The following is a 15,118-nucleotide window of genomic DNA, read 5'->3' on the forward strand; positions in this document are numbered from 1 at the left end:
TAAATAAAGATTTTTTTTTAAAGAAAAAATAAAGAAATTAAACATTAAGCTGAAATGGTTTGAGAGTACAGTTTATCCACTGTAGCTCCTGTAACCATATCATACTGTTTTATTATTTACATGAATTTAAATGTTTCAGCTCATCTGGGGTTGGGCTTACTGTGTGTCTTTATATACAGTCTATTGGAGGAGGTAAGGGGTTCTCATTGAATGCTGTTTATAATAATAACAATAGTAATAGCAATGATAATAATGAAAAGAAGAATATGTTGCCAACACAACACAATTCAAAAGATCTCCAACAGTGTAATTGATCCCGGCCTGTGTGTGGGTCACAGACCTATTCCAGGTGTCCCAGGTACAGGTCACAGTTAAGCTCTGTAATCATCTTCCCTCTGTTGTCTTTTAGGGAACTCCAGGCTTTAAAAACGGAGACTAACTCCCCTGTATTTCCTAGGGAAACTAAACCTTCAAGTGCATTATCAGTGGGCGAATAAGCTCTGTTTCAGTGTGTCACCATTTGGTTTGCAAATTCCACCCTCAGGTTCTCATTTATTTTTAAACAAGTCAATTCATTGGTTGTCTATGCCGACTTGAGTGCTTGTGGAAGGCTCAAGGCCTATTGCTTGTGATGCAGCCAAACCAGCCACCCTGTCAACTTAAAAGCAAGTCACCATGGTAGAGCCATATTTTTCATAAAGAAAATGTACTTTGACGGATTTAGTTTTTTGTTAAAGTAAGTACCCTCTGCTCATTTTCAAGACACTGATTACAGTCTGAATTCTTTTACTGCAAGTGTCTATTTTAATGGTAGAGGTTTCATTAGATGTGATTTGACTTGTATATGGTATCACTGCAACACATCCGTTTATATATATATATATATATATATATATATATATATAATGCATTGCCTCAGTTCTGTTATCATTTGTACAAGCCATCTGTTAGTACTCATTTTTTTTACATTGGACAAACCTTTTTTTAATTAAGTGTTGTACACCTGAGGCAAGCCAAAATAATTCTGCACAAAGTTACCACTATCTGCACAAGCCTTTGATGTTGAAATCTGCTGATGCTTTTATCCAAAGCAATTACAATTATATCAGAAGTCGCACGCCTCTGGAGCAACTAGGGGTTAAGTGTCACATGGACACATTGGTTGATGTATCACAGTGGGAATTGAGCCCGGATCTCCCGCACCAAAGGCATGTGTCATATCCACTGCACCATCACCACCCGTATAACTAGTACTTTGCCACATAATCATAGGGTAAATATGTTTTTTTGTTCTTGATTGCACGGTTGTCATTATTTGTTTCAATTCCAGCACTGACCAATAACAAACCTCCATGAAATGTGGCCATATGAGTTATAATAACATTGCACAACGACGACTTAAATCAATATGTCTTAGTATTGTGTTGTGCGGATGAAAACAGCAGTGCAGGAGATTCTAAATACTCATAATTAAAAAAATAATTCACAAGCAACATCATGTTGTTTTCATTGTTTTTAGTCTATATCGACGACGATTCATTTAGGGGATTTTTCCGGTGCTGCCGGAGGATCCGCCGGATGTCCCTCATGTCCCTCACCTTCCACTTTCTTTGTGTTGGCAATCTAAACTCTGGTCGATTTCTGAGGACTATGGTTAATTGCTCCTCAGGTCTCTGCAGGGTAAATCCAGACAGCTAGATAGACTATCTGTCCAATCTGAGTTTTCTGTTGCAGGACTAAAACAACCTTTGAACGTACACGTTCCACCAAAACAAGTTCCTTCCCGAGGCTTTTTTGCAAAGGCACCGCTAATGCGTCCTGCGATTAGCGCCGCCCAGGACGAGTGTGATTGGTTTAAAGAAATTCCAATAAACCAGAGCATGTTTTTCTCCCACCCCGGAATGCTGCGTGGACTAGCCAGACCCTCCTCGCAGCGCTGTGGATGAGCTGGCAATGCGAGCCTACATTGTTTTAACACTTTCTCTTAAAGACCTCAAGCTAGAATAATCTTTTTTATGTTCCTTATGTATGTATGTAAAGTCATACTTCCTGTTTTCTGTAGAATTATACAAATCTGCTGCAATTTTTGCTACTTTGCCTAAAATTACTTGCTCTGCAACAAGGAACATGTAGGGTCCATGGAATTTTGCAGAGATGGCAGCAGTCAGAGTTCGCACGAAAAAAAGAATGTGATTAAAGGTATAAAGCCAAAAGGAACTCAATTACCGGTATTAAATATTTGCTGGTAAGAGAAATTACTCAGCAATGATGAGCTTACAGGTCTTCAGGCCCCACAGCTGCTGTTTGTTGTTCAAAAAGAATCTGAACACTGGGAAATGCTTTTTAATTAATTAGTGAATTTGAAATTAGTGTATGATGAAAAACGAATACTGGAAATGCCACCATTTATTTGTATAATGCCTCTGCTGTTATTGTGTGCTGCTTAATTAGTGTTTGTCATGTTTTCTTGTAAGGTTTACCAACATCACACCTCTATACTGAGAAGTTTGAGTTCAGGATCAGAGGGAACACCGCATTCTTGTTGCTTCATGAGCTGGAAGTTGATTTGAAAAGTCTTTTACAACATCTTATTATGTTTGTTTGTGTGTGCATAACAGAGAGGGTAGAATATGACTGATGAAAGATCCTATTTCCAGTGCAGTGACAGAAACAACAAAAGTTGTGCTAGCTGTCTTTATGACCTGATGTAATGAGCTATTTAAATGCATGGAAAGCTGTAGCACAAATACAAATGTATCCAGTTAGACAGAGAAATACTGACATATAGATACATGAACAGAACAGAATAGTATCACCGTATTATAGATGCTAACAAACAAAACATAAACAGAATTATTTTTATGAGCATTTTTTTTTTTTTTTTTTTAAATCAATATTAGTGCTTCAAGTTAGAGTTTGCGAACTTCTGTTAGTGACAGAGGACAAACAGTTACAGGTTCAAAGGGATTGAAACAGGTTTAATATCCTGTGTGTCTGTCGCCGATACTATGCACCTGTAACCCAGTCAAGGAAAGGGTTAACCGAAATGTAGTTTTGGCCAATCGGAGGGGGTTGTGCCAGACTCCCGCCTTTGGTTGAGTCTCTATCTAATCTGTCAGGGGGAGCACATGAGTGCGGTTGTGAAGTTTAACGTTGGTAGTCCCCAGAGAAGAAGTTCGTAATTTCATGGTGTAGATTAGAACCCAAATTGAAACATAAGCAACAAAAATTGCTGAATGTTGGAACATTGTGTCAAATTGGTCATTATTACTGTGACTTATAAAGTGTCAGGTTTAGTGTTAATAGTGTCAAAAAACGCTGATGTTGTTGTTTAGTGGCTAGCTCAGAGATTATCGGCTAATAAAATTACTGATTTAGCAGAGAGGGGTTAACACTTTTGCAAGGCACTGTATCTGTGTCACATTCTGTTTAGGGGCTGAGCCGCCCTAAATGTCTGATCCTAGAATTGCCCCTGTTCCCAACATTTTTATATACAAATTGAAAGACGTCATGAGATGTTATATTTAAGAAACATTGGCTTCCATATATTTGTTTATCTAAGATATTACACTTATGCAACACCAAGACTCATTATATAACTGAAGCAGTTACATCATTCCCCCTTGAAATAGTTGTGTAGTAAAGTTCATACAAGTCATTGTATGTCACTTAATTAAATATCCTGTTATCAATTGATGGGCTGTAAGAGTATATTTAGGGGTTAAAACACAGTGTGGTACACTGATGTGAACTCCACCACTCATAAGCTAAGAACAAAATAAGTACTCATCCGTGAAAAATATCAGACTCCTGATGCTTTGTACAGCGTTAATGACATTTCCTGATTCCAGAATTAGTGTTTTATTATTACTGTTATGCTCTCTGGCTGAATGTGTGTTAATATGAGAAGGTGATGTGTTCTGATAGAAAAAATAACCTGTTTACCTACAGTGACTTCTGTTGTCTCCACTTTGGTCTTTGGTTTACCAGGCAGTTTTTTGGTCAGCTCAGTAGAGAAACAAGATCAATGTCAGGTTGAGACTTTAAAACTTCATTAAGTCACGTAGTTATGCTGCTGCTGTGTGGCTGGTGCTCGAGTTCAAGGTATGACCAGAGGAGGTAACGCCTCAATCAATCAATCTGATCAGTGTCTTGGCCCGATGCTTTAGACATGAGGATTAGACTCTGAACCTATCTACTTTAATGATCAGATAATGCACTCTGTTGCTTCACTGAGGGAGATAACTCCTATTCGCTCTGTTTGTTGTTAAAAGAGGTCATGCCCTAGCCAAGGTCACTTTTCCCTACACCAAGAAGCGTTTCAGTGTGTGAACGCAGAGATAAAATGAATAAATAACATTATTAAATGCACCTACTTTCATTCAAAATCCAAGTGTCCTGAATGCATCAGAACCAGTTTCTGATGAATGTTAAAAAAACACAGACAAAACCTCCTTATAGGATTCTTTGTACAGTTGTTACATAGTCAGTGTTCAGTCGTGATGTGACTATACGTTACATCTACATTTGATCATACTTTGAACTCAGCTTGCTTTAAATGGCAGCACAAGTAAGGGCTGAAATGATTGGTCAATTAACCAATTAGTCAATCGGCAGAAAAACATCTGCCTACTGTTTTGATAATTGATTAATTGTTCAATGGACACTCAGCAACCTTCGCCTGCTGAGAGTACTATAGGTTCAATACTAGAAAACAGAGCGTGTAGCTCTTAAGAGTTTTAACTTGGACACTTCTCACGGCAGATCTTTCACTGAACAACAACATAAAATTCAGAATAGATACTGTAATGCAGGTTCTGTCATCTGGATCTTCATATTCTAAAAGTGACTTGAGTTATTTGATACCCTAAATACAGTAGCAGTAGTAGGTAGTTACACTGTGTCTAGCCCATAAGTTTATGATATTGTACAAAACTTTGCTATGATGCGGTTTGGAGTTTTGGAGTTTAAACTGTTACATTTGACTGTTGAAGTAGTATAATAGACTGTAAAAAATAAGTGTAGTACCCATTCAAGGAAGTCAAGTTGAACTAAGTGATGTAGCTGCACTCGCTCACTTTGCTAATTTAATCTAATCAATGATACTGTGTCTAACACCCTCAAGTCACCACTCCATGATAGTACATTATTGTTTGCATGTATGATTTGAGTTTTGTTAATAAATACACCCATTTACACCTGGAACCCCAGTGCAACTGCAGAAGTATACAGTAGTGCATGTATCAATATATTAACTGTGTTCCAGATTAAACTAGAAGGGCACTTGCCTCCGCCAGGGCTTGCCCTGTCTCACAATTTTAATGCAGTGTGAATTTTTCAAGTCGGGAACTCATTTTTCCAACTATTCCAACACATGAATGCAGCACAAATGCCCTCTTTCGCAATATCAACAAAAGTGAAAAATAATTTGTGTATCCGCCCCGAAATTACGATCCACTCCAGAATTGAATGGGTGCTTTCTTGGCCCATCCTACACCCTTCCAAGTTTAATAAAAATCTGGACAATAGTTTTTTTCCATTATCCTGCTGACAGACAAACAAACCAACAGACAAACCAAACGGAAAACACAACCTCCTTGGCGGAGGTAATGAATACTAGATCTATTCTGCTTTGTACTGACCTGTCCACCTAATCCGTGTATTAATAGTGCTATGAATATCGCTGAATGGATTTAAATAAGACTATGGAATTTAACATAGTAAGCAGCAGTCTTTTCCATACAGTATAATAGCTGATTATGTTTTTCTAACCATTTTGCTTACTTACTCTGCCCAGGTGGTGAGCTTTGCCAGTCTGAAGTTTGACCGCTCCTACAACTGGATGGTGTTGTGTGTGCTATGGTGCTCCATTGCCCAGTCCATCCTGCTGCCCATGTTCCTCTGGGCTTGTGACCGTTATCGGGCTGACATCCGCATGGTGTGGGAGAAGTGCGTCGCCATCATGTCCAACGATGACGTGGATGAGGGTAAGACACTGTCAGAAGTCTCCCGCCTGTCCTACCTCCTTTTTTCCCCTCCTTTCACCTGATGATGAGCATATGGACGATGATTTCTATTACCTAAGACAGCTCAGTGAAGACTAGTAAAAGCTCTAAAGAGTAGTGTTTGTGCTGTTAAATGCTCTCTGAGGCCATGCACAAACTGAAATCTCAAAGGTGGTTCCAAAAGATAATTTGATATATTTTTGCAGCGTTTCAAATTCATAGATGCTTTGAAATAAAGATAATTTGCTCAAGTTTATAAATTCCAAGTGAACGCTTTAAACAAGGCATGACTGAATTCAGGGTTTGGACACAGAGAGTTGTTTGTGTTGATTGGACTGTCTTTGGCCATAGGAATTCCAGTGACCAATGTGATTTATCAACCTAAACAGTTTTGTCTCATAGCCCATGGAGGAGTTGTATTGGGGAAATTGAAGGCAGCAATATTGCAGAAAGGGAACAGAGGTTAACATCTAGCTCAGAGAGCTTTAGTTTATGGCCTAATGGTTGATAGAAATGTCCACCTCTCGTCCTTGAGGTACAGTGTGGTGTCACCTTTGTGATTTACATCCTCAGAAGTGAATTTCTTTGAATCACATTTATGCATTAGCAATTGGTAATTATAACTGAGAATCCAGTAGTCATGATAATAAACGTGAAAAAATACTGGAGCCAGTTAACAGCCAGTTAACATCAAAGATTTGTGACAAGAAAAACACACTTTTCAGAATGTTGCAGAAGAAAGGTGCACTACTGTATATCAGCTTTTGTGTGTGTGTGTGTGTGTGTGTGTGTGTGTGTGTGGGAAGATAACTGATGCCATCAAATCACAGGATTTAGTCTTTCACAGCCAGACTTATCTCCACACTTCGTTTTAGCGCTTGTATGTCAGCGGCAGGGTTACATTTCTGTAGCCAATTACAACACAGCACATTATACACAATTATGGCTCTAGTTTGGTCAGAGTTTTGGTTTGAGAGAGTTCCTCTAAATGTTTTGACACTGAGAGTCAGCATTACATTCCCAAATGATAGATTTTGAAGGAAGATAATATATTCCTGGTTTCTACCTCATAATGCAGGTTCAAATTGCTCCTTCACTCTGGCGCATCCATGATTACCAGCAGCTTCACATCCTCATCCTCTGTGACTGCTTGCTTGGTGTTCTAAATATTAAACTATGTCACTGCCATCTATTTTTGGTTGGATCAATCAAGTTAAACCAGACTCTAGAAATAAAAATGATACATATTAATTGTTATGAAAATATTAAACCATCTGTGTTAGTCTAAGTGATCCTAGCTTGTCCCCAACCTTTGATCTGAACTGGCTTCAAGGTATGACACAGCGTAACCCCAATATATTGTATACCTAGAACATTGCTACAAATCTGTAAATATTGGAATTGGTCATTTTAAATATGGGAAATGCATCTTTTCGAAGTGATTTGGTTGTATGCATTTACCCCTTTTTAGGGAATATGGAAACATTTCTACCCTGAACTATTAAAATAATATTAAAAAATGACAATAAATAATTACAAAAGTAACTAAATCTCTTACATTCACAGCCTATTTAGCCTATTTAGAGGTACAATTTAAACATTTGGTTAAATATTATGGAGTGGTTATGACCTTTTCACAATAGCAATCATGAGTTATACATATTTAGTTTCTTTTGAATAGTCAGTATTACTTTATATTTTGTTGTAGTTTGAAGTCTGAAAGCAGTGGTCAAATGTTATCATGTGACCTATCGTGTGACCTTTGTTGTCAGGAGATGAAAATGAAGTGACAAGTGTCTGTTTAACGCAACTTTCTGTACCAAAGTATATTTTTCTGTGTTTTTGTATGTGGTGTGTACTTTACAAACAAAATATTGCTGGACAAAGGACATATTTACCTTGCAGCACTTTTTTCTTTTTCACTCCAATGCATTTGAACTGGGCAATCTTCCTCTAAAATGTCCTGGCATGAGAGGATGATAAAATAAATGGTTCCCCATTTATTTGTTAGGATCCAGAATGAAACAGGAACAATTGCAGTAAAGCTGATAAGCACTTTCATGTCATTATTATGGTCATATTTCCCTCAAGTCACAAAGGGATACACTCAAAAAAAAAAAAATCTGCAAACACAACTGAAATAAATATAAAATTAATTATTTTTTATATACAGTATATGTTTATTTTTGTTTTGTTTTAATTTCTTTTTCTTTGTGAGATGTGGACTCCCACATACTGGTCAGGTTATATTGACTTAAAGAGAAAAATAGTTTATATTTTAAGGCAGAAGTCTGAATTAAATTGCACTTAAATAGATAAGAAAAGAAAAGAGAGATAATGGTCCAAGATGTGTATTTCATCAAAGACATACATGTATTCCAAGTGAGCTAAACATTTAACATTCCACCAAAGAATCACAGACACTTCAAAAACATTTGGTCCCAGAATTAGGTCACATGATAATCATAGAAAGGCTTGAGGACTGGGTCCATGACCGGATCTCCGTAATTCATGCAAACTGATGACAGTATGAACAATCTGTCTTTTTTTTTCTATTGGCACTGTTTAAACTCAACACGACCTGAACCCCTTCTCTCCTGTTTCTAACCCTTCGAACCTTTTGATCCTCTCCCTCTCGACATCCTCCCTGATATCTGCTCATTGTCCTGCACGAGCCATAAAATAACACAGGGCAGGCCATATTCTGTGTGATAATTAACACTGCCAGTTCTCTGCTTTTTTTCCAGAGGGCTTGCCATGTATAACTCATCACAGTTGTATGTATGAGGATTGTTTCCTGATTTCCCAAAGCTACTGACTTGCATGCAAAGCTGCCTGTGCAAATAGCTACTTTCATTTTTCATCTTTTTGGCCAACATTTTCCTCAGTATCAGCATTTTACACACCCATCTCCAATTGATTTATAATGAACATGAATGCAATAATTGGGGAAATAATCTTGGACGATGGGTATTTAAGAACTAAGAACACATTGTATGATTTTACTCAGAGTGTAAGCCCTGTACCTTCAAAGATTCTTTATGCAACTATTTGGCATTGTTTCTGAATTCAGAACAGCCCTCTTAAGCCCTCTTAAAATCTTTTTTTTAATCTAAACCTCACATTCCAGAGCAGACCCGTAGGCTAAGTCAACAAATCGGAGAACAACTGAACTTGTCTCTCCTATTTATTCGTCTGTCTGTCTGTCTGTATTGTGTATTGAGTTCGTTGCTCTCTAATCCTGACGCTCGTGCTTTTCTGCACTTTGCAGAAAACAGCCAAGATGGAGGAATTCATGGCGACTTAATATATGACAGACCATATGACTATAGCTCGGCGCCTGAAATCGTGACGGTAGACCGTAATGCCAAGTATGAGTTCTCAACCTTAGAAAGGGGGGTCCCGCAGGGGTATCCATTGAGGGAACAACAGGAAGATAAAATGCAGTATTTGCAGGTATACTTTTTATTGATTTTCTTCATTTCTTTTACTTGATCAATTGAACTATTTCAAAATGACACTGTGCATGATGAAATGGCCTTGTGGGCCTTTACAGTAACTTGCTTGAATTTTCTGGAATCATTAGACATTTTGCTATCTTTCCCAGATATGCCACAGATTTTTATGTCTTTTTTTTATGTGAATCAAAAATACACTCTGGCTGACTAATGTTTGGTAAATATGACCATCGGCAGTCCCATCAACATGTTAGATGTGCTTAATTTATCCACATTGTGTCCTAGCCATGGACCTACATTTGAATACATTTTTATTTTGTAAGAGGGTAAGAGTTTAGTAACTGAGTTACCTTCTACATTTCAGAAGTCCATCAAGGTTTCATGAAAGCACACCTAAACATTTGCTCATGTTCTACCCAAAAGCATTGTGTCCATTGGATCCGGCATCCATCCCGGTCAGATGCAGAGCTTTCAAATGTTCATTTTCAGCCTGCATTAACACCAAAGTGTTAGTTCTAATATGCAGCCTTCTAGGGCAATTGAACAAAACCTTATTTTCTGATTTGGCTCCAGTTCTGACTAACTCTGTAAACTCCAAGTTCTGGCCCAGAATCCGATTTTGGATCAATATTCATGAAATTATTGATTAAAGCAGTGATGATGATGAACATTTTGTTTGACTTGGCCTGGAAGGCTGTGGCGAGGATATGTAACTTTAGAATCAACTAATTGCAACCCACACAATATTACCTTTTACAAAGCATCTTAACACTGTGTCATCTTTGTCAGAAACAATTTAACAAGGGCTTCAGTTTTCTCAGTACAGCCTACAGCTGAAGCTGTCCACATTAACTTGGACAAATTTGCTTATTGAAAATATTAAAAAAAATAAATGAATAAAGAATTGGTAACATTCCAACAATATAATGGACACTTCAAAGACCAGTGATCCTACAGGATTGGATCTCTATCCAATATTCAAATTGACTTTTAACAAAGCCTTGAAACAGAGATGTATACAGTAGCTATCATTTCATCAGACCAAATCATTACTCCATCCATTGTTTTTGTGTCCAATACACCTCGTCATATGACAGATTAATTTGATTGTAAAGTAATATTTAGCTGTGTAATTCCTTGCTGTATATGAGAGATGGTGAAACAAATTAGGTGCATTTTATATTTCTGTTACAGGACGACTTGCTAAACTGTGATACAGTCACATTATTTCTGTCACTGTTAGAAGGGTTATGGCCCAATTAGACCATGAATCAACAAAACCCTTCAAATCATTATCAATAGCACCTCCATTTGAGAATTGCTATGGCACTTCTCAAGTGGTTTGATTGCATAATAAAGTCTCTTTGGCTTTATTGGCTTGTGAGTCTATGTCTCTCTTCATCCTGCATCTTAATTCATTCTTATGCTTGTGCTGCCCTCTGCTGTTCAGCCCTCCCACCTAACACTCAATGCTACTGTATCGTCTGCTGTCTCATTTCTCTGTATTTACTAAAACCCACCACAGGGGGGCAGACTGATATCAATCTTGTGGCTCTTGACGTCACCTTGACAAACCCTCTCTCTCTTGCATAGTTGTCAGAACAGAATGGAATGTGAGTATAACATGTAGGAACCATCCCCTTTTGCATAATAATGGAGGTGACTAATAGTTCATTTATAACCATGTTAGTATGTTAAAATGTCCATGCATGTCTTAGGGAATTTATTTGAAAAACTTAAGTTAAAATTGCACTTACCATCTTGTGCAAACAACTTATATGTGCTGCATGTAGGATATTACACTACAGCTGAATCAGGGTACCAAAAATAGATTGAATTCTGAGACTAACATGAAAAAGATCACTGAGCTATATGTCATCATTAACCTAAATATTTACACAAAACAGTTTATTGGGACTAGACCCCTGCAAGTCAGTGTTACTAAAATTGCAGTGCACTATCATAAAGGGCATTGACAGCCACATTACCATGAAGAATCCTACATGTAAAATCCTTTGAATTGATAATGTAGGTGTATTGATAATAATGATGTTATAAAGCCCAACTTATTGAATGAGCAGTGCCACAATGCTTACTGGTTCTGTGTTGCTGTAGGTGAATGAATGGTTATTTATACACTGAAGGGTTTGGTCTGTGTGTTGCGTCCAGGTGCCCCCTACAAGAAGATTCTCCCACGACGAAACCGACATGTGGACCAGCGACCGGATCCCCTCATACCTTCACCGATGGAGCTCCACCGAGGACATAATAGTGACTGCCCACTACAGCTCCACCTTGCCGCGCCGCGAGAGGCGCAGGAACAGCCTGGTCTCCTACCACGAGGAGAGCCACCATCCCCATCACCCACATCGAAGGCGGCGACGCTCTGAGGAAAGTATGCACTCCCTCAAGCACCTGCCACGCGTGGTTTGTGGTGGGGAGCACTATGAGGACGAACTGCAGTGTTTTAGCCGCGACGAGGTGATCAACTTTATAGATGAGACGCCGCTGCCGAGCCCCAGGAAGAGCCCACGGCGCGCATCCACCATCTCACTTATCCCCGATGTGTATGAACAGCACACGGTCATCCTTCCTCACTTCCCGCTCACAGACTTTGAGCGGGAGCCTCAAGCGCTCAGGCGACTCTCGGAACACAAAAGGAGCAGCAGTCGGTGCAACACACCCGAGGCTTCCCCCAAACCAGACAGACCTGCTGGAAAGCAGAGCCCTGGGGCGTGTGGCTCTGGTAAAGGCTGTCGGGAGCAAGAGGGGAAACAGCAGTGTGAAGTGGGCTCACCTGGGCGCAGCCAGCAGACTCCAGGGCACTCTGCCTGTAGGCCCAGGACAGGTAGTGAAGCCAGGGCTGGAGCTAGAGCTGACTGGGGGCATCAGAAGCACCTGAGCAAGGGCGAGAGTAAAGGAAGCACAAACAGTTTTGTAAGGACACCCTCTGCATCGTCCTCAGGATACATCACCTTTCCCTCTGATTCTGTCGGCTCCACCACCTAAAAGCAAAGTTTTCCCTTGTTAATATCAACATTATTACTGCAGTTATTATCATGATGAAAACCACTGGAATATTGGTGGTTATGGGAAAGTGACCTACTGGATTATTTGTCCTTTTTACTTGTGCCACTATTCTGTTTTACTATATCTACCACCACTAAATATCTGTTATGCTTAATGGCCTTGGGAGCTTTGGACATTTCTGAATGGGCCTATTGTTGGTTTCATATGCAGGCCGGTGAAAAGTTTGGGTGGTCCTGTTATTCAGCTTTTCACATCACAAAATATCCACTGAGGACTTTTTTTTTAAATGGCGTGAACATTCCCACTCCTTGTTTTTGCTGATCAATGTTGCTTCTTAACTGCTCAAAGAATTGAAGGAGGTAGTTGTAGGGGTGGTGTTTTTTTTCTTTCCATCTTTCTTTTTGCACTGAAGAAGTTGAACTCAACTTGTATTTTATTTTGCCTGTAATGGCTGTGTGTTTTGTCGTATGGACACATTTGCTTTCAAACCAAACTTTCTTGATTACTGCCGATGTACCTTTAGATTGACTTAAGGACATGACACATTATAGTCTACATGCCTTTTTAAAATTTTGATCATGATGTACAACCTTTCTATTAACATTGTTATTCACAACACATTAAACCTTTTTTTTCAAGCACCCTATGTTGAAGTAAACGGAGTGGTAATCCCAAATTCTTTAATGCCTAATAGTTTTACAGTTACTGTGTGAGATATTGAGATATAATGTGAAGACCCCTAAATTCTTAATGAAAATGTGAAGTCAGTTTGTAAAAAAGATTGACATGTCATGTATATATGAAAGATATTGGATTTATGGTTTTGGTGTTTTTTTGTTTTGTTTAATCAGACCTTTGGTTAGACCATTTACTCCCAATTCTTATTATTCCAATGTTTGTGTTAACTTTGGCGATAATCAGGCACAATATTTGCTCATCACGTTGCATATTTACATGAGACCAATACAGCTGGAAATGGTGCTTTGTCCCCATCAACTGAGCATGTCAGCCTGACTTCACCTCTTATTTGTTTTCAGTAATGTGTTAAAAAGCACAAATTATGATTTTTTTTTTTTTTTTTTTTAAATAGCTCTCTAAGCAGAAACCTCTAACCTCTGTCCTAAAGTTGAATAATTGCAGCGTTCAAGCTGACTAGATGTGGTATAACTTAAATGCTGGTGTAGTACCTAAACCCACAAAGATGTTAGCACAAATTAGAAACATTGTTAATAGAATGGAAATAGAGTAAAATTGCAAATAAACCATTTATAGTAATTTTCTTTTTTAAAAGCTGACATTACATTTGATATGTTATTTCATAACATGCACCAAGACTGCTAATGGTTCTATTCTGGGAGTTTTTTTGAGTGTGAAGTGACTTTTTTAACACCTGATTTATCTTAGCCCGATGAAGTAATGTGCATTAAATGGAAGCATCCCCAAAGCCTCGGTAAGGGGTGCCTTGGGAGTTTAGATTTATTCACATTTCTATACATATATATTTGGAGAGAGAATATTATTATTTCCCATCATAGCAAAGTATAAAAAGGTCAAGGACAAAGAAAACTAAATTATCCGTTAAATAATGCCACATCATTTTTAAGAAATTCTAACTTAGCACCCTCACTCAAAATGGACACTTCAGTTAACTTTAAAATGCAGCTGACTTTACAACGCCCCTTTTTTAAATTAATGAACAACTTATTATATTTACCAAATGTGACAATTTGCTGACTAAAAAAAGGGAGACCTCTACAGAGCTGGACAGTACCTGCTAACATGAATGTATTTGGACATTAGGTTTAATTTATCACAGAAATGATTATGAGTATAAGGCCAACATGGGGACAAATGTCCCCTTTGACAGCCTTATTAGCTGTGAAACCGTTTTGCTATTATCTTTCAAGTAATGAAGTTGCATGTGTTTGGCATATATTTTTTCACCCATCTGTGGTCATTTAAATGTTTAGTTTGAATTCGGATTTATTGGTGTACCTCTTACTCATTGCAGCCTATTCATTTGGACTGAATTATATTTTTTTTGGTGAAATGTATCTTACTTTGGAAGCATAACATTACATTCCCCTGTCAGACTTTGCTATGTCATAGACTTTTGCATTTTGTTGTGTTTACAATATTAAAAAATAGTTTTGTAACATATTCAAAGATTTATGACTCGAAAATGAATGATGTGAAATGTTATGATTTTCTTGTTCTGATGATGACTTTGTTAAAAAGATACAACTGATTAAATTCACAAGATATTGCTTCGGAGTGTGTTTTTAGAATTTAGCCACCGTTGCTCTTTATTCACTATGCTTGTTGTGGAGCAAAAGTATGCATCTATTTGAGAGATTTCTTTCTTTTTGGCATATGCTGATTTTTACACCAAGGAGTTTGAGCATTGGACATAATGAAGTATAACATTTGTCTACTTGTCACCATGGCCACATACAAGTGCAAGCCCTGGTAGGTCCCCAAAAGAAGACCTAAGGTGTGTTGTCCTTTACAATGATATGAGATTATTGTTACAGTTACTCATTTACAGTTTGCTCATTTTGGCAGTACCCTGCTTTCAGTAGGATATGGCCAAAAACAAATCTATAAACATATCTACAGTAAATA

At 38.1% G+C, this 15,118-nt stretch overlaps 1 protein-coding gene across 1 annotated transcript in view; it reads left to right on the top strand.

Moving 5' to 3' along the window:
* Window positions 1-14,760, top strand: part of gpr153 (G protein-coupled receptor 153) — a 36,638-nt gene extending 21,878 nt beyond the window's left edge. Inside the window, exons 4-6 of the mRNA XM_078254670.1 lie at window positions 5,798-5,987; window positions 9,277-9,461; window positions 11,633-14,760. Coding sequence (XP_078110796.1) covers window positions 5,798-5,987; window positions 9,277-9,461; window positions 11,633-12,472 — 1,215 coding nt within the window. The 3' untranslated portion in view covers window positions 12,473-14,760. The remainder of the gene's footprint in view (window positions 1-5,797; window positions 5,988-9,276; window positions 9,462-11,632) is intronic.
* Window positions 14,761-15,118: the final 358 nt, after the last annotated feature.

Source organism: Sander vitreus, chromosome 7 (assembly GCF_031162955.1).
Source record: "Sander vitreus isolate 19-12246 chromosome 7, sanVit1, whole genome shotgun sequence".
Taxonomy (NCBI): domain Eukaryota; kingdom Metazoa; phylum Chordata; class Actinopteri; order Perciformes; family Percidae; genus Sander; species Sander vitreus.